At 58.1% G+C, this 18,019-nt stretch overlaps 1 protein-coding gene across 2 annotated transcripts in view; it reads left to right on the top strand.

Moving 5' to 3' along the window:
• Positions 1 to 18,019, top strand: part of ADAM33 (ADAM metallopeptidase domain 33) — a 75,758-nt gene that overhangs the window by 9,187 nt on the left and 48,552 nt on the right. For both annotated transcript variants that reach the window (XM_073343007.1, XM_073343006.1), the window contains exon 3: positions 12,475 to 12,551. In XM_073343007.1, the coding sequence (XP_073199108.1) occupies positions 12,475 to 12,551 (77 nt within the window). The remainder of the gene's footprint in view (positions 1 to 12,474; positions 12,552 to 18,019) is intronic.

The raw sequence follows: 18,019 nt of genomic DNA, 5'->3' as shown, positions 1-18,019 counted from the left end.
CTCTGAGGTGGGACAGAGAATCCGCTTATTAGATGCTGGCTGCTGTGTGTTGCTCACGTGCTCAGGGTCACGCTGGTGGCCAGATGTGGGGCTGGGAAGGGATTTCTCCCCGGGGACCTTGGGGTGGATCATCTGGCCACAGCTCACCTCATCAATTCCCTGCCGTGGCACTGGTGGGGCCTCCGTCTCCCCTGGTCTCTCCCCGTGGCTCGCAGCACCAGTCTCCTAGGACTGAAATGCTTTGGGCTAACTAGCCTCACTGGGCTCAATCCAGGGGTGTTTGGGTGACGTTTAATGGCCTGGCACGCACAGGAGCTCAGACCAGAGGAGCCAACCCCGCCTTGCCGAGGCTTGTGGTGATCCCCCATTGCTGGGGATCGGATGATCTAGGCAGGAAGATCCACTCTCGTTCAGCCAGAGCGAGTGTCCTTGGGAATTAATTCAGGGGAGGGCCGTGGCCTGTGCTGTGCAGGGAGGTCAGGCCGGATGATCACAGCGCTCCCCTCTGGCCTTAAGCTCCATCCTAGGAGCACAGGGACGGGATCTGCCCAAGGCCAGGAGGGTTTGCTCTGTTCCCCATGTAGCAGCTTGTGCAGGATCCTGGGGGTTGGGGAGAGTAGAGGCAGGGAGAAGCATTAACCCTGCCACCGTTTTGTTGGGGGCCCCGCCCTGGAGCAGGTATGTGGGTGGCCTCATGTTCGCTGTGGTCTCGCCCCCACAGACAGCAGGGCGGACGTCTCTTGTATCCTGTTTCCTTTCTCTCCCCCTTGCTCTGCGTGCATCACAGAGCTGGCTAGCCCACTGGCTGCTCTTGCCAACTGCCATCGCTCTGCTGTGGGGGTGACACGGGGAGAGGGGCCGTGCATTGCCGGAGGGTGGGCTCTGGGACTGGCCGTCCCGGTGGCTCTGATCAGATACCTCTGTGTCAGCCACCACCCTCTCCCTAGACCCATGAGTGCTCTGTGCTCCCACTGTGACTCGGGGGAGAGCGTGGCAGGCTGGGGCAGCCAGAGCCCTGGCGGGAGGAGCGTGGGGCAGTGACTCTGCATCTTGGGGCAGGTGTGGGCTGCATGTGAGTGGCAGAACAGGCTGAGGGAGGAGCTAAGAGGCAGCGGGGCCCTGTAGATGAGGCACTGGGCTGGGACTCCGGAGACCTTGGTTCAGTTCCCTGCTTAGCTACTGCTGTGCTGTGGGCCTTGGGCAAGTCCTTTCCTCTCTCTATGCCTCAGTTTCCCTCCCACCCTTTGACTGTGCAGACGGTAAGCTCTGTGGGGCAGGGACTCTCTTGCTGTGGGGCCCCGATCTCAGCTGGGGCCTCTGGGTGCTACTCCTGATGACAGTGGTATCCCAGGCTTTGTGGTTTTGCAGGAACCAGCCTGGATCTCCTCTTGCTGACAGTATAAAGCGAGAGCAGCCTGTGTGACCATCCTGGCCTGCGCCCTAGTACTAACAGCATAGGCAGAGCTGGGTGCTGGGTCAGCGTGGGTGAATGTCTCACAGCAAACCAGACCCAGCTTCGTTCTGAATCATCGCACAGTCGTTAGGCTGACGAAGCTAGAAGTGGCTGGGATCTTGCCCCTGGCTCTAGGTACTCAGCCTCAGTTTCCCCATCTATACAATATGGAGAGAGAATCCCTTCCTGAAGTAGGGTTGGGGAGGATTAGTTAGTGCCTCTAAAGTTCTTTGAATAGGAAAGCCCTCTAGAAGGGTTAAAGGTCACGAAGACCTGTGGCCTGAACTGGATTTTAGAGCCAAGTCCTAGTTCATTTGAACTTTGGGGGCCAAAAACCCAGAGGAGAAATCTAAGGTGGTGAAAGTTATCCTGTTGGAGGGAGGGTATAAATCACATCATTCTAGACTGTTAGATCCCCTTCGACCGACACCCTCTTTCCTGTTATGTGTACTCCAGCACCACCCAGAGGCCCTGATCAGAATCAGGCCTCGTTCTGTGGGGTGCCGGACAACCCCTTAGTAAGAGATGGCTCTGCCTTGAAGGACTCATTGTTGGTTCTGAGTCATTTTAAAAGGTGCTGGGCTCTTTCCCCCAAACACAACAGCAGGATCGGCCCTCCTCTATCCCAGCAGCCCTGCTCTCTTCTGGCCCCTCGGGCCGAATGCTGCGCCAGCCAAGACACCTGTCAACGCAATGAGACAACATCCAGAAACATTGTGTAAGGGAGGACGTCAATTGCATGTCAGCCCATCTGAGGCTGGTGGATTTTATCGGTAGCCTCTTCCAGATCTTCCATGGGTGGGTTCGCTTGGTACAGGCTGCTGAGCCCCGTCTGCCCTGCGCCCGGCACTGCTTGGAAGGCTGGCACTCAGCGGGCGGGACATGCTGCCATTCTGACTGGGAAAGGGTTTATTCCCACTTCGCACTCGCTCTGTGCTGGTGTCAATGCCTGTTCTAGGCACAGGGCAATGCACAATCAGACCCCGGAGTTTTGTCCTGCTTCTGTCTTAGATCTAGGTACTTACATGGCCCCCCCCCGCCCCCCCACAGCGCCGCAGTATCTGAGCACCTCCCAATTCTTAAGGTATTTACCCTCCCCACGGCCCTTGTGATGTAGGGCAGTGCCATTGTCCCCATGGTACGTGGAGGATAACACCCAGATCATCCGAGGTATTTAGGCTCCTAACTTGCATTGAAATCAATGAAATACCTCCATGACTTGGAGGATCGGGGCCTTAATGACTTGCTGCCTGTGGGCTCGTGGGCCTGCGGTCGAGCAGGGAATTGAGTGTGGGTCTCCTGGACTAGTGCCCCAATCGCTGGACTGTCCTTTCTGGGTGGGGAGGTGGGCCCATGTCACGGGGAACCATACAACGATCTCTCTCAGCCAAGTGACGTTCCAGCTGAGAATTCCAGCGTGCAACCAGCAAGATTGTCTCTGCGGAGCTTGCCTTGATCTCTCTCTGAGTTCCAGGCCGCAGAGGGGTCCCAGGAGCTAGACCCACCCATCTTGCCATGCGTTAACGCTTCCATGTACCCTCCATGTGGGCAGAAGGGTGTTGATTTCTCCATCGCGCCCATGGCAGCCTCGGTGCCTAGGTTAAGGCACCCGGCAGCCGCTGATTTCACTGGTGCTTTGGCACTGCCTGAGCTGGTGCCTCTGGGCAGGGTTGACGGTTGCTCTTGGGTTTGGCGTCATGAGCCATGCAGCGAGGGTGCAGGTGGCCTGGGCGAGGCCGCGGGCTGCGGAGAACCAAAGATCATTTCCCCTCCAAAGGAAAACAAAAAGCTTTGGTCTTGGCTCCTCCATCAACAGCTCTGCGGTTTTTCTCATCAGCAGATTGAAAAAGAAAAATACTCTTGAATTTCACCCGCCGGGGCTGGGTCTCCGACACCGTGGCTCCTTCCCCAGCTGCTGTTAACTTGGCCGCCACTGATGGATTTTGGACGTGCTGTTGGAGCCTGGAGCTGGAGTCTTGTGCAGAGAGTGCCCCCAAACTAGACCCCTTGCCTGCCCTCTCTGCAGGCGCCACGGGGAGAGAGGATTCCCCAGTTTGCTTCTAGCCCCGGCAGTGGTGGAAACGCCAGCGTCTGCTTAAGCCCCCCGGGCTGGATGGCTGGGAAGTGTCTTGCGGCAGATGACAGCTGGCGGGTGGGGCTCACTGCTGCAAGGAGGCGAAGGGCTTTGCCATGGAGCAGAGGAGCATCCACCTGCCACTAGCTGAGATACGGGCTGTCAATCCTCATGCTCCAGGGCATGCGCCCAGTTCAGCGAGGAATTCCCAGTATGGCGCGGTTATGCCCATTCTGGATGGGAGTCTTAGAGCTCCCTCGGTCTCCGAGCTTTGACCCCTGTTGGAGAAGCCCCAGGACTAGAGACCTAGCAGGGGAGACTGGTTCTGTCTGCTGCTGGGGGAGGGTCTGTGGCCTGTTACACTCTGGCACCATGAAGGGGGTGGCAATTAGACCCCAGACACAGCCGCCCCCTGGCTCTCCACCAGCCAGGCCCCCAGGGTCGGGGGTGTGCTAGGAGTGGGGGTGGCTGGCTGGTGTGCAGGGCACTTGGGCTATTTCTCTGCCTCCAAGGGGAGTGGGGCTTAAAGCCAGGTGCAGGAGCTGAGAATTGGGAGAGGACTCTGAGCTGCAGCCCCGGGCTGTTGTGTCTGACTCAGCCCGACCAGATGCGGGGCGGTGACCTCGGCTGGTTGCTTAAAGGCAGGTGCTGGTTCTATGTCCCGTAGATAAGCCGGTGCGCCGGGTTGTGGGGCTCTGGGGCTGCAGGCACAGCCCGCCACTCCCTTCTCTCTGCTAGGCCGTGCTGGCCACCCAGGAGCCCTCGCCAGCCGGCCCTGCGGCACGGGGACAGACCCTGCTGCCACCTCCACCGACGCTCAGTCCTGTCCCCTTCATTTCCACGGGCATCTTGTGATAATCCATCTCCCGGGTGAACTAAACACCCTGGGGGGGAGTCGACATCTGCTTGGCTTGAAGCTCAGTCGTCTCCCCCAGGGACCTGCAAGTCTATATGGCTTCCCCGGGGCCTGCCTGGGTCCTCTCCTCACTCCACACCAGAAGTGCAGGGGCAGCTGGCTTTAAAGGGGCCACCCCAGTGTTGGAGGGTTCCCTGCTGACCCCCCCTATTCTTTCCCAATATCTCTATTCAGCAAGGATTTGGGGAAGGCCTGTGAAGGCCGTTGGACAGTCGGGGCTGGCTGGCTGTGGCGTGCAGCAGATAAGGGCCCAATCCTGCTCCACTGAGGGTAATGGGAGCTCTTCTGTTGGTTTCACTGGAGCAGACTCAAGCCCCACGTGACTAGATGGACGGAGCAGGCGGAGAGCGGTTCCCTGTGCGTGGCCAGAGGAGACAGTAATCTTCCTTTGTGAGTGACCCTCGGCCCTTCTCATCCGAGCCCCAAGGCACAGAAGGGGAAACTGAGGCCCAGAGTGGGGAACTCTGGCAGCACCAGCATGCTAGTTCCAGGCCTTAATCACCTTCTCTGCCAAGGGCTTTAAGTCTAGTGTGGGTGTGGGTGTGTGTGTGGGGGGGAGGGTGGCGTTTTTAGGAAGGGGAGCAGCAGCTTTGTGAGCATGGCCCTTTAAGAATTCAGTTTGACAAGAGCATCCTGCCAACAATGCGCTTATGCAAACACAATGTAATTGCTGGGGAATTTGAAGGAGCGAAACTCCACAGAGGAAGAGACCAACAGGGCGCTGGGGAAGGGGAAAGCAGAGGGGGATTTGAGAGGGAGGGAGGCAGGAAGAATGGGGGGAAGAACTGGGACCCAACTGGGGGATAGAAGGGAATTGAACAGAAGAACGCACAGACCATGTTTGGCCAAGGCAGCGCTGTTTGTATAAGATCATGTTCTAAAAATACAGCCCATTCCCAGCATCGCCCAGGGAGAGACCCTCTGCTTCCCTGCCTCCCTCACCCTGTGAAATCACCGCAGCGCGCTGTGCCTGGCTGGCGCGGGGAGCTGAGTGGCCATGTTTTGGGAATGACTAAGGGACTCCCAGGGAAATCGTGGATTTTTTTTTTTCCTGTGCTCTGGTCTCCTTTTTTGGAGCTGGGAAGATCTTCTGGTGGCGGAAGTGGGGCTGATGCGATATCACACCTGGCAGTTTCAACGCTCCCCATGTCCCCTGCCCCACGCTGCCACCATGCGGCAGTGAGTCTGGCATAGATGTGTATAGGGGCTAAGCCCCTCTGTCTTCAATTTATTTCTTCTGCCGGCTCCCCTGTGAGACAGGGCAGTGCTGGGATCCCCACTGTGCGGACGGGAACGGAGGCAGGGAGAAGCCGGGGGCACCATTTTCACAAGTGCTTAGCATGGGGGCCCAGATCCTCAATGGCTCCCGAGTTCTGTGGAGATTCGGCACCTAAATACCTTGGCCGCCTCATTTTCACAAGGAATTCCGGCACTTGGGGGAGAGGTTTTTCAGAGGTACAAATGGCAGCTGGGCACCCAACTGCCCCGGCGTTCAGGTGGAGTCTGGCACCCACTCACCGCTTGTGCCTTTGGAAGTTCCCCCTTGGCATCCTGAGTGCCTCTGACTCGCAGTGAGACGAGGCAGGAGAGGGCGCCTCTCTTATTGGACTAACTTCTGGTGATGAAAGAGACAAGCTTTTGAGCCACACAGAGTGCATGAGGCTCCTAAACCACTTAGGCCTTGAGGAAAGGAAAGGGGATAATTGTACCAGGTTAACCACCCCCCCGCCCCCAAATTGTACTTGGGGGCCCAAATTTCTCCTGATGAATCCCAGTCCCTGGAGTGCCTGAACCTCCACATCTTCTTCCCTGAGTGTTTTGTCTCTGGATTGGGCTACTCCGTGCAGATTTGCGCCTTCCTTGAGGAGAGCCCTGCCTCTGCCCAGTTGGCCTGGAGCCCTGCAGGCGACACCAAAAGTTGCACAATAAGGAACAAACTCCAGCCTTGCTAGGGAGATGGAGCCTGCGGATCCCACTGCTGCCTCTTGGGTGTGTGGCCTACACGTTTAGCATTGCTGGTCTGGCAGCCTGGAGCCCTCTGATGTGGCAACACCCGCTTCCTTGCCCTGGCATAGAGACCACGGCCAGGTCACTTCCCTGTAGGGGCTGCCCATAATTAGCCCCACTTGTGGGCGTGGCTTTTTCACCTCCCAGGCCACCAAAGAGCTAGTCATTGCTGGTCTGGATTTGAACCCACGGCCAGTCCCGGGGGCTCACGATGAAGGCTTGTACGCTGTGGCCTCGTAGCCGCCACCACAGCGGGCCTTGTGGAGCTGCCTTGGGCAAGCAGGGCTTCGCAGGTTCCTGAGTCAGAGTCTGAAGTCTCAGGCTCCAGAGCAGCACCTGTGGGCTGCCCAGATCCAAGTGCTGGGACTTGGGCTTCCCCAAATGCCAGGCTGGGGGTATGCTTTATCCTGGGAGCTGGGGCTGTCTTTGATCGGGAAGTGCTGGCTGATTAAAGAGGGGGAAGGTTGCCATTGGACGTGCGTGGGCCTTTGAATTGGGGTGAAGACACGGCAGTTCCTCTGGCTCGTCTTGCCTCCTGAGTTTTAACCAGCGTCTGTGGCGATCAAAGAGATGGGGAGGCGAAGCCCTGCATCGGGAGTGGATTTCGCTCTGATGGCTGATTCTTCCTTGTACAGGCAAAGTCCATCCTGGCGTGCGTTTTGAGCGTAAGGTGGGACCCGTTATGAGCAAAGCAGGGGTGGAAACGGCCCCGTGCCAATAGGGCGATTCTCGGAGGGATACGCGGTGCCGAGGGAGAGCCATATTTGCTTGTCTAAGTCTTAATCTCCGCAAGAGCCTCCCCAAACCAAGTGTCGCTGCAGTCCCAGCACATGCAGTCCGGCCCGGCAGCCAGCTCTGAGCAGCGGCCGTTCTACAGGGACGGAAGCTATGTAGATCTCTAAAGCCTCCATCACAATGCTTGGCACCCAGAGCTTCATTGCAAATGTTCTTTAGACGGCCTAGGAAGGAGTCCTGCAGAAAGGGATCTGGGGGTCATAGTGGATCACAAGCTAAATATGAGTCAACAGTGTAACGCTGTTGCAAAAAAAGTGAACGTCATTCTGGGATGTATTAGCGGGAGTGTTGTAAGCAAGACACGAGAAGTAATTCTTCCGCTGTACTCTGCGCTAATAAGGCCTCAACGGGAGTATTGTGTCCAGTTCTGGGCGCCACATTTCAGGAAGGATATGGACAAATTGGAGAAAGTCCAGAGAAGAGCAATAAAAGTGATTAAAGGTCTAGAAAACATGACCTATGAGGGAAGATTGAAAAAATTGGGTTTGTTTAATCTGGAGAAGAGAAGACTGAGGGGGGACATAACCGTTTTCAAGTACATAAAAGGTTGTTACAAGGAGGAGGGAGAAAAATTGTTCTTCTTAACCTCTGAGGATAGGACAAGAAGCAATGGGCTTAAATTGCAGCAAGGGTGGTTTAGGTTGGACATCAGGAAAAACTTCCTAACTGTCAGGGTGTTTAAGCACTGGACTAAATTGCCTAGGGAAGTTGTGGAATCTCCATCATTGGAGATTTTTAAGTTAGACAAACACCTGTCAGGGATGGTCTAGAAAATACTTAGTCTTGCCTTGAGTGCAGGGGACTGGACTAGATGACCTCTTGAGGTCCCTTCCAGTCCTACACTTCTGTGATTCTTCACCAACAGGCAGTTCTCCCAAAAGAAACAAAGCTTCTCTCCTCCCCCTTTGCGAGGACCTCTCACTGGAAGGGTCAGAGGCCAAGGGACCCTGCCGGTCCCAGTAGAGTGGAGGAATCTAGAAGTGGCCGCCCGTCAATAGGTGGTGGGCTGTAGCTGAGTTCATCGTGCACAGGTGCTCCAGTGAGCTCTGCTACTCGGGAACAGTCTCAACAGAGGCCAAAGATGGAATGAGCCATGGAGACTGAGGTGGGCCAAAAGCTTTGTTACCTTTGCAAACTCCAGAAACTCCTTCCCATGAAGCAGCTGGCTGGGAACCCTCCGGGCTCGGATCACTGGGTGCCTTTCTCAGGCCTGGCTTGTGAGGGAGGTCGCACCAGATGATCAGGATGGTCACGTTAATCCATGTATCTACAGAATGGCAAAGCACCAAGCCCTCGCAATGAGCCCTGGAAGGGTGTTCTGGCTTGGGGAGTCTGACAGCCCCCCCGGGGGCTCTCCTTCTGCTCTGCCTTTAAGCACATGGCTCTGGAATGACAACAGTCGTGCTGGGAAACCGGAGCCTGACTCAATGTGTCGTTTGGCTTGCGAGGGCCTTGTTTACTGAAGGGAAATGTTAAACCGTTGTCTGTGGGGAGAAGTGGAGAGGAGGGGCAGATTGCAAGAGAGACATAAACCAAGTCAGTAACATCAGGGAGAGACATAAACAGAGATTGAGACACACGCCCAGAGAGAGAGAAAGGATCCAGCCTTCCGGCCCTTGTGTACACACCACGCAGCTCGGGCTGATGTAATCCCCTGTTAGATGCACTTGGTGACCAGGTAGGATGACCACCTGGACCTTAGCCCCCCCTTTCCATGAGGCCCCACCCCTGCTCCTCCTCTTCCCCCGAGGCCTCACCGCCAGCCTGGAAGCCAGAGCCAGGAAGTAGTAAGAGCTGCCCAGGGAGCCCAGGCTGCTATGGGGAGCCCCAGACCCTCCGTCTGCCCTGGGGGCTGTTTTCAGGCACCCTGCTCCCACCCCACCCAGGGCAGATGGAGGGTATGGACCTCGACAGTGGCCTGGGCTCCCTGGGCAGCTTTTACCCTGGCCCGACTCTGGTTTTGGGGGGGTGGGGCCTCGGGTAAGAGATGGAGGGGCCTCAGGGGAAGAGGAGGAGTCAAGGGTGGGGCCAACGCGGGGGCGGGGTATGCATCCTGCTTTTGCCTTTTGAAAAGGTGGTCTCCCTATGCCAGCGGCCAGTTCCCGGCTCCCCTCTGGCAGCGTAGAAGAGGCCTGGAGAAATGCTGCACTCCTCTCTGTTACTCGCTGTCACCAGGAAGATGAGTGCTTTAGAGCTGAGATAGAATTTGGAAGCCCCCAACAGGGCTCCCCGGTGCCTCTGCCCCGGCACAGGTGGTGAGAGTTTTGGAGTCACTTCAGCACCTGAAGATGGCGTCTGCACTGATATTTCATTCAGATCTGTTCTGTGATCAACTCCACTTGGCAGAGCGCTGGCCAATCAGACAAATGCACAACGCAGGGGCACCCTGGGCGAATGCAAGCTCTTTGTTCCTGCCCCGGTTCTGGGTCAGATCCTCTGCGTTGGGCTGCTTTTCCCAGCTGATGAGCTGAATCTTATTGTCTGGCCACTTTCCTGCAGCACTGGGATCCTGGGGCCTTGGTGTATAGGCAGGAATTGCTGGTTCTAGCAAGATGTGGGAGCCGTATGGGCAGCTTGAAATCCCAGGCACTGCTCCAGTTGGAGTCCAAGACGCTATGTTGAAGTATTGATCCCACGGGGTGGGGTCCTGGACACAAGTCAGAGAGAGAGTTTTGGTTTTAGCCAGTGGCCCCAGCCCACAGAGCATGGGTCTGTGGGGGGAAGGGCTGCTGCTAGCCAGGCAGAGCTGCTCTTAAGTCAAGGATTTGTACCCTGGTGCCAAGCCCCTGTGGAGATGGGCCACCCTGGTGTGAAGCAGGGTTGGCTCCGATGGGATCTGTGCCAGACAAGGCCCTGGACTGCGGGCCCGGCCCAGAAGCCTGTAGCGTCCTGGGGAAGCTGAGTCAATCATTTCCTCCCCTTGCACCCGGTATTTTTACCAGCCGTGTGTTAGGCAGTGCCCGGAAGCTGACATTTCTATTTATTCCCCTGCCCTGGCATGACAAACCCTGCAGTCACCCGACTGCACCGCTCGGATCAAAGCCTGCGGAGACAGGGATGCTGGGCCCTGCCTGGACAGCTGGCAAACCAGCTGGAGGTAGCTGTCAGGGTGCAGAGGATGGGGAGGAAATGAACAGCAAGGGCCCAGTTCTCCATTGTCTCATGCAGCCGTTTACTCCAGTGCAAAGCGCCGGGGGGCTGATTCAATGCAGAGTCGAGCCTCAAGGTGCGGGAGGCTGAGCTGGTGGGCAGAAGAAGGGGGAGGAGGGAAGTGGCAGGGCTTGGAGGTAGATAAAAGCAAGAGCTATGGGTTGAGAGGAAGAGCTCTTTGTGGAGGGGGGAAGGGAGGTTGTCCTCCTTGCTCTCCGGCTGTAGTAGGGCCCAGGGAGCAGAGCTGCTGGCTCCCACGCTGGCTGCAGGGAGCCTCCGCTGGCATGAGCTTGCCACTTGGATTCCTCTCTTGCTCGTCCAAATTGCCATGGTCCCCTGGGTTCTTACCCTGTGGGCTGACAGTCGCTTGCCAGCGTGGGTTGGAATGTGGCCAGCCCCAAGGCGTTGCTGGTCTGGGGGTGCTGGCTGGGTTGTTGTAGCTGTGATGTCTTGTCCCACCCCAGGGTGGGGGTCTTATCTCCTGGGGACAGGAGACATTCTACTCAGGGCTGGAATTCAATTTTCAGGGAGGAAGGCTGGCCTAGTGGTTAGGGAGTTGGACTGTGACTTTTAGAGGCAGGGGTCAATTCACTGCTCTGCAACAGACTCCCTGTGCGTTCTTGGACAGGCCCTTGGTATCTCTGCCTCAGGTCCCCATCTGCCTGGCGGGGTAATAACCCTGGCCGCTTTCAGTTCAGTTCTTTGGGGCAGGGACGGTCCCTTCCTAGCACAGCTGGGCCTGGATCGTGGTTGGTGTTACTGCGGAGCAAACACTAGGAACTATTTTTGTCCCTGGGGAAGGGATGTCCCATTTCCGATCTGGGGCAGGGATCCCGTCTCGTCCCTTTGTGTATTCTCTGGGATGTTTCCAATTCATTCTTGCACGCATGCGTGTCTCTGCAGAGAGTGGTCATGCATCCACATCTCAGATGTTCTTTGTCTCTCGTTTTCCTCCGGTGGGTGAGGCAAATCCATGACGGGGGTGGATGAGCTGGATCCCGGCTGGGGGAGGAGCCCAGCGTCGGTGACAGAGGCAGTGGTCACGGCGACCGGGAGCCGGAGAACAGGCCGCCCTGGCCTGACAGAGGAGGGGCTGGAGAGCGACCTTGGGGTAGGGGTTGCAGGTGTCCAGGTGGGAAGCGGCGAGGACCCAAGCGGGGATTTCAGGGGAGCCAGAGCCCAGATCCTGGCAGCGTTACGGAGGCAGAGCTGCGTTAAGGACGAGTTCGGCGTCTGGGCTGGGGTGAGAAGCAGCGTCACCGAGACGGAGGCACGGGGAGGGTATCTCAGCCTTTCCCTTGCTTTCTGGGGGCCCTGGCATGCTGCCCGTCCGGAAGCTGGACCCGGGGGTGGGGAGGACCCAGCAGAGGCAGAGTGTGCAGGCAGTCGGACAGCGTGAGCTGCCGAACACAAGAGCAGGGCCAGCACAGCCTGGGGGTTCAGCAGCATGGGGGGAAGGCCTGTGAAGTCAGCCAGCCAGCCCATCACCTGGGAATGCAGGATGGCCTTTCCACACCGTCTGCCCACGTGCCAATCGATAAAAACAGGCGGCGGTCGTGACCCCCTGACACTTGGTTGTGCCCCCTGGGCTGAGACCCCATCCCTTCTCCAGTGCTCTTAACGCTCCCGGCAACAGAGCCTCCACCGCTTCCAGGGAGAGGCCATGCCACTCTCTAGGGATCCCGGCGACCAGATCTGCTCTGGGAGGAACCCACGTTAGAGGGCAGCGTATGAGGTCACATCCCTCTCTTGGGATACCCGCCGAGAGGCTACTACTGGTGCCGACGCTCTGCCTAGGGGAGATCTCTGTTAGCTCGGGTGGGCAGGGCCTGCCTTTTTGCAGCAGCTGGAGCAGGGTTCTAGACCCGGCTGCCCAGGTGCGGGGCGGATCTGTTCATTGACTGCATCAGGAGGGTTTGTTACGTGGGGGAGCTGGGCATGGCCTGTTCCCAGATTCCCCACCCTGCAGATCTCCTGGCCTGGGGAGAGCTGGCAATGGAGGCAGAGCTGTGCAGCAGTTTGCCCTGTCTCCCCAGCTTTCCCTTGTGACCCCATTCCTCCCTTGCTCTCCTTCCACAGGTGCCAGCACCCGCCAGGGGGGATGTGGCCGTGACTGCTGAGGGCAGGGAGCTCATCCTGGCACTGGAAAGGAACCAGTAAGTATCCACCTTGGGACACGGGGGGCTCTGCAGGACTCTAGCTGCAGGGTTGGCCCTGGATGTGTGCAGCAGGTGTCCGGGGTGGGGGTGTCTGCATGGACCACCTGGCTGTGCAAGGAATCATCTCAGTGTTGCCCCAAGCATGACCCTGTCTCGTAGATTGTCACACCCTTGTGTCGCCGCTCAGCCACCAACGCTGTTGACTGTCCGCTCCCTGGTTCACCTGCCCATCGGCTCCCTCCCTCTTTCCCCTGCCCAGTCTCCTGCCAGCCTGGAACGTGTCTCTCGCCTGGCACACTCCCTCCCTGCAGTGCTGGTGCAAACGCATGCCGGAGGCGTCATTGCCCTGCCCCGGTGCAGTCATTCGCGCAGCGGGAAGCCGGCGTGAGCCGGATTCATGTGGCATGTTATGCGCTGAGCGTGGACGACCACGCACGCTGCCAGGGGGCTGGGCATTCCCATACGCCCCCGCTCAGACACGTGGGCACGTGCCTGCTCTCAGGCAAGCTGCACTCGCCCTGTAGACGGGGCGACTTGCGAGAGCTGGGAGAGTGAGCCGCTGCCGGCTCACCGGGGTTTCTCAGTGACTCACAGCCAGAACACAGCAGTTCCTAAGCTGCGGGTTGCTTTGGTATTGTTGGGGGGCGTGCCAGGGCTGGCCTGTTGGTTCTTCTCAGGGGGTTGGTGGGGGCTGGGCTGTGTGCCGTCCGTTGTTCCTACAGGGTTGTTCATCCGTCCACACTGGTTTGTTTTTACAGGCTTGCTCGCAGGGACGGGGCTGAGCACCATGGCTTGTTACTGTAGGGTCTCTCAGAACTCATCTGCTTTGATTGATTTCCTTCCTCCTGCCATTTTGGAATTCAAAACAGCTGTGAAAACCGTTAACCTCTTGATCTCCGTGGTGCGCCCAGCACTGCAGTGTCTGTGGGCCCTGCTCATATCAGTCAAGTTAGCCTTCCAGTGGGGCAGTGCTGGTAACCCTATTGCACTGCTGGGGGAACTGAGGCACAGATGAGGCTAAGTGACTTGCCAAAGGGGCACAGGGACCGCTCTGCAGCAGAGCAGGGACTTGAACTGAGGTCTCTGGAGTCCCAGTCAGTTCTGTAACCACATGCCCCCTCTTCCTCCCATGCAGAGCTGGCTTCCCCCGCCGGTCTGTGGAAATGCCTGGCCCTGTGAGCATCCCAGTGACTCCGTTCCCTGTCCCCCCTCTGACCCTGTGCTGGCTGAGTAACTGGTGCGGAGCGGTCCTGACGAGTTGCCTGCTGATGGAAGCTGAGCTCTTTGGACTCTGCATGGAGCTCGGTGGAGGAGAGCCCGCCAGACTGTTTTGGTTTCTGCGGCTGGAGGCTGCCAGGCTCCTGGGGCTCTCGCTGGCGGGCAGGGGGGTCAGCGGTGCCGGGGGCCCCGCTGGGACAGGGATTTGTTTGCAGATGGGCTGTGCCCTGGCAGGGAGTGAAACCAGTGAAAGTTCAGGCCAGAGAGAGCGTTTTCAGCTTCCCTCCTAAATGCAACAGCGAAGGGGCAAAGCTCCCGTTGGATCAAGCTGTGAAAGATGCCCAGGGAGAGGGGTCTGGGGTTAGAGAAGCCCTGAGAGAAGGATGTTGGGGAGCAGGGTCTGGTGAGCAGGAGGGGAGTCGTGAAGGGAGCAGAGAAGCAGTAAGAACTGCTGTGGTGAATTGGGCCATCTGGTTCCATATCGCACTGCCTGGCGCACGAACCAGGCTCGGCCTGCCGCCTCTTGGTGCATGAACCAAGGCCCTGGGCCAAGAATTCTTGTTCTCTCTCTGCCCCATCCTGAGCCCTAACATAGTATCCAACTGCCTTCCATACTGACCATTCGTCCATCTAGCCTCCCTCTTACCGCCAACCTGGTCCAGACCCTCCATCCACCTGCCCGGGTCCAGGATCCCACCTACAGCAGTGGCCAGTACCTATGGCTTCAATGGAGGGCGCACTGTTCCCCTGTCAAATACAATTGGTTGCTCTACTGGAGCAGGGTGGGCTGAGGGAGGCATTCCTTCCTGACCCCGCAGGCCATCGGCCTGCGCCCTGAAGCATGACATTTGCTGATGCTCGGTGGTATCTTGGCCTGGGAAGAGGGCAAGGGACGCACTGTGGCAGCAGAAGTAGCCCACATGGGGAGGGAAGCTGGAATAAGAGGAGAGTAAGACATAACCTTAGGGATGGGGAGACAGATGTCATGAAAAATTGTGGTCCAGTGGTTAGAGACCACGGGCCTGGGAATCGTCTGGAGTTTCACCCTGGCAGGAATCCAGCTGGCGCGGGCATAGGAGCAGTCAAAGCAGCACAGCTCAGGTTTCCGGGTGGGTAGCTCTGCCCTGGCCCAGGCCCCGAGTACGTACTCGGCTCGCTAGCCTGCTCTGGCTTCGCTGCTGCTGCCCGTGCTAGCTGGCATCCAGCTCCCTCGGGCCGGCGAGCCATTCACGGCTTTTGCCGCTTGGAGATACCGGGTGATCTGAGCGTCAGCCTTTCCCTAGCTGGAGACGGGGACGGTGAACCAGTTACTCCCTGCACTGGGCCTCTGGTCAAAAGCTCAAGTGCTGATTTCCACTAGCGAGTATCAGAGCAGTAGGGAGGATAAGGCCCCGATGGGGGTCCGATGAGCACCTAAATCGCGAGGGTGCCTGGGCGCTTTCCTTGGGGGTGGCTGCAGTGCGTACCGAGGGGCGTGAGCTGGGGCATTGCTTGGGGTCGTAATTAACCAGAGGAAGCTCTAACCTCGTGTGTAATGCCGGCTCGCGGCGGATCTGAGCGTGCCGGGAGAGCACGTTCCACCCCAGCACCACAAAGCACTTGACGGCTAGGCTGGGAGGCAGCCGGCCCAAGGGCCGTGACAGACGCTCCATCGCTGGGGGCGTTTAAAACTGGACCAGCCAAACACGGGAAGCCAGGCTGCTTTGCTGGGGGGGAACAGGCTCCACAGCCTGACCAGGGCTTTCCCTTCTGTGGTTTCCGCCATGAGCTGCCCTCAGCATTAGCACTGGGCCGATGTGTCTCTCCTGCCTCCCTGACACCCAGAGTGGGGCGAGTCACCACCTGCGTCCCCACCACTGGGCTGAGATGCTCCCGAGGCGTCTCCCCGCCGTAGAATTCCTCTCGCCCCTGGGTCCCGTGGGCAACAGGCTGCAGGACGTTGGTCCTAGGCCTCCCTCCCGATCGCCGAGCAGCAAGTGGAATGTTCTCCCTGAAGAGCGCGTCGGCCTTGGTGCGGGCCGTGGGAGCGAGGCGGGCGTTTCCCGGGGCGGGGTCCCCCGCCGGCCGCAGTGCTGTCGTGTCCTGGGCCCTGTGCGTGTGAATGGGGTGATTTCACCTTCCCCTACTGAGTCAATAGTACGATTTCTGTCCTGCAAGGGAAGTACCAACCCTGTGAGCTTCCTGCCGATAGCAACCTCCCTGAGCCAGCTGGGGAATTGTGCATCTCGTGGTAGGAGTTAATCTCTCTCTTTTCCATGTCCCACACCCACCCCTCCCTTTCTCCCTCCCTCGGCCCCCACCCCTTAGCTAATGTACGACTCTCCATCACCCTCTGGTCCTAAACAGTGATGGACAAAGATCTGGAGGGTCCTTGCAGCTAAACACCCAGGAATCTGTGCAGCATGTGAAGTGTATTGCGTTGATGTGCAACATTTCCCCAGCATCTCTGAGCGTTAGCTCAGACTGTTAGGTCTGGATATTGGACTAGAAATCTCCCAGGAAAAGGCTTTCCCTCTGGGATTCCTGGCTCTCTTTGGAAATGCTGCCGCAGTGGCCTTTCCTGTGCAGCATCTCGTTCCTCTGCCCTGGATCCCAGCTGGAACGGGCAGGCGCAGGGAGCATAACGAGGGGACCAGACTAAGGATGTTTTGGGCACGTTCAGCAGGACCAGCAGGGAAGGGTGGAGTTCGTGGCTTGTGGCAGCATGGACTGATCTCCACATGGGACTGTCAGACGGCCATGAGGCCAGCTCGCCAGAGTGGCAGCGTGCAGGCCCCGGGTAGCGTTTCAAGATGCCAAGGGGTGGGATTTTCAAAAGCGCCTCGCTGGGCCCCCGGTGGAGCGGGACTGTTAGACCCGTGCTGGGGGCTTCGAAGCCTCCCCGGCGCTGTTCTGCGGGCCCCTCCTGGTCCGGGTGAGATCGCACCAGCAAAGGCAGGACCACGAGGGGAAAATCCTGATGGCTCTACCAGCAGCCAGTGTCCGCCTGACCTGACGTGACTCTCCTGTGTGCTTGTTTGCACCCAGCTCCAGCGTTAACGAGCCTGGTCCGTCGGTGTCGCTGCCTCTCCTCCGCTCGGAGCTGGTTTGGATTTGTGCTGGGGCTGGCAGCATCCTTTCTCCGTAGCCTGTGGCCTGAAACCCTCCTCGGGCCGGGGATCTGGAATGTTGTTTCTTCTACACACTGCGTCCGCGCCGATCAAAAAAATCGCAGGAGACGACGCTACGGCCCTTTCCTGCCAGCAGCCCTGCTCGACATCGTATTTAGCTTGGAGCCTGGCCTAGGCAGGAAGTATTTGGAAGGGTAGACTTGATTTTGGAAACCAAATGAAATGAAGAAACGCGCGCTCTCCAAAGTAACCAAGAAGAGAGGGACGGGGGAGAGAGAGAATGTTTCAGGCATCATAATCCTAGCAGGGGCCTGTGCTCATTCCTTTGTCTTTTCCTAACCTCTGGGTGGGATCTGGACAAGGACTCCTGGGGTGGCATCTTCCCCCGGCTGGGGCGGGCGCAGGACACATTCATGCCCCAGCACCTCGTCACAGTCTGGGCATGTCGGTGTTCTCGCTGGCCAGGAAGGCACAATGTCGTGCCAAGGTCTGTACCTCCCCTCGCGCAATGCAACAAGCCAGGTGCCCAGCTGGTGTGAATCAGTCTGTCTGTCTTCGGGTTCTACGCGGCTGCCCATCATGGTAGTATCCGAGCTCCTTCCATGTTAAATCAATAGCAACATCCCTAGTGGATTTTGGGGAGTCTCTGGCTCTTCTCCCTTTGCTCTGGTGTCAGTGGGTCTTTGCTGATTCACACCAGCGGAGAGTCTGGCTCTTGCTTAGTCCTGATTCTCCTCTCTCTGGTTCTACTCTTCTACCGGCGTGTATCTTCTGACCTCAGCGGAGCTGCTCCGGATTTACACTGATGTCAGCGGCAGGAGGAGCAGGCCCAGTTCCTACGTAGCAGTGTTTGTCTGGGTTGCCTCCTCTCACTTCCGGCTGGACCTGCTGTCACCTTACATCTACCTGCCTGGGCAAAAGATAGGGAAAGCCATTTGCAGGCCCATTCATGAAATCTGACCCCGGCCCGGCTGGGCCCTTTGTTCTGTGGCCCCTTCCTTGGTGTGTTGGATCCGCAGGGCTGGCTGGGGTTCCAAGGGCCCCTTGTGATCCTCTCACCCGACCTGCGTTACCCAGACTCATCGGCCTTTGATTGGTGCTGACGTGGGTAGCCAGGTTCGAACAGGTGAGAGCATA

Source organism: Lepidochelys kempii, chromosome 4 (genome assembly GCF_965140265.1).
Source record: "Lepidochelys kempii isolate rLepKem1 chromosome 4, rLepKem1.hap2, whole genome shotgun sequence".
Classification (NCBI taxonomy): Eukaryota; Metazoa; Chordata; order Testudines; family Cheloniidae; genus Lepidochelys; species Lepidochelys kempii.
Note: the sequence above shows the minus strand (reverse complement) of the source record. Positions and strands in the feature narration are given on the sequence as shown.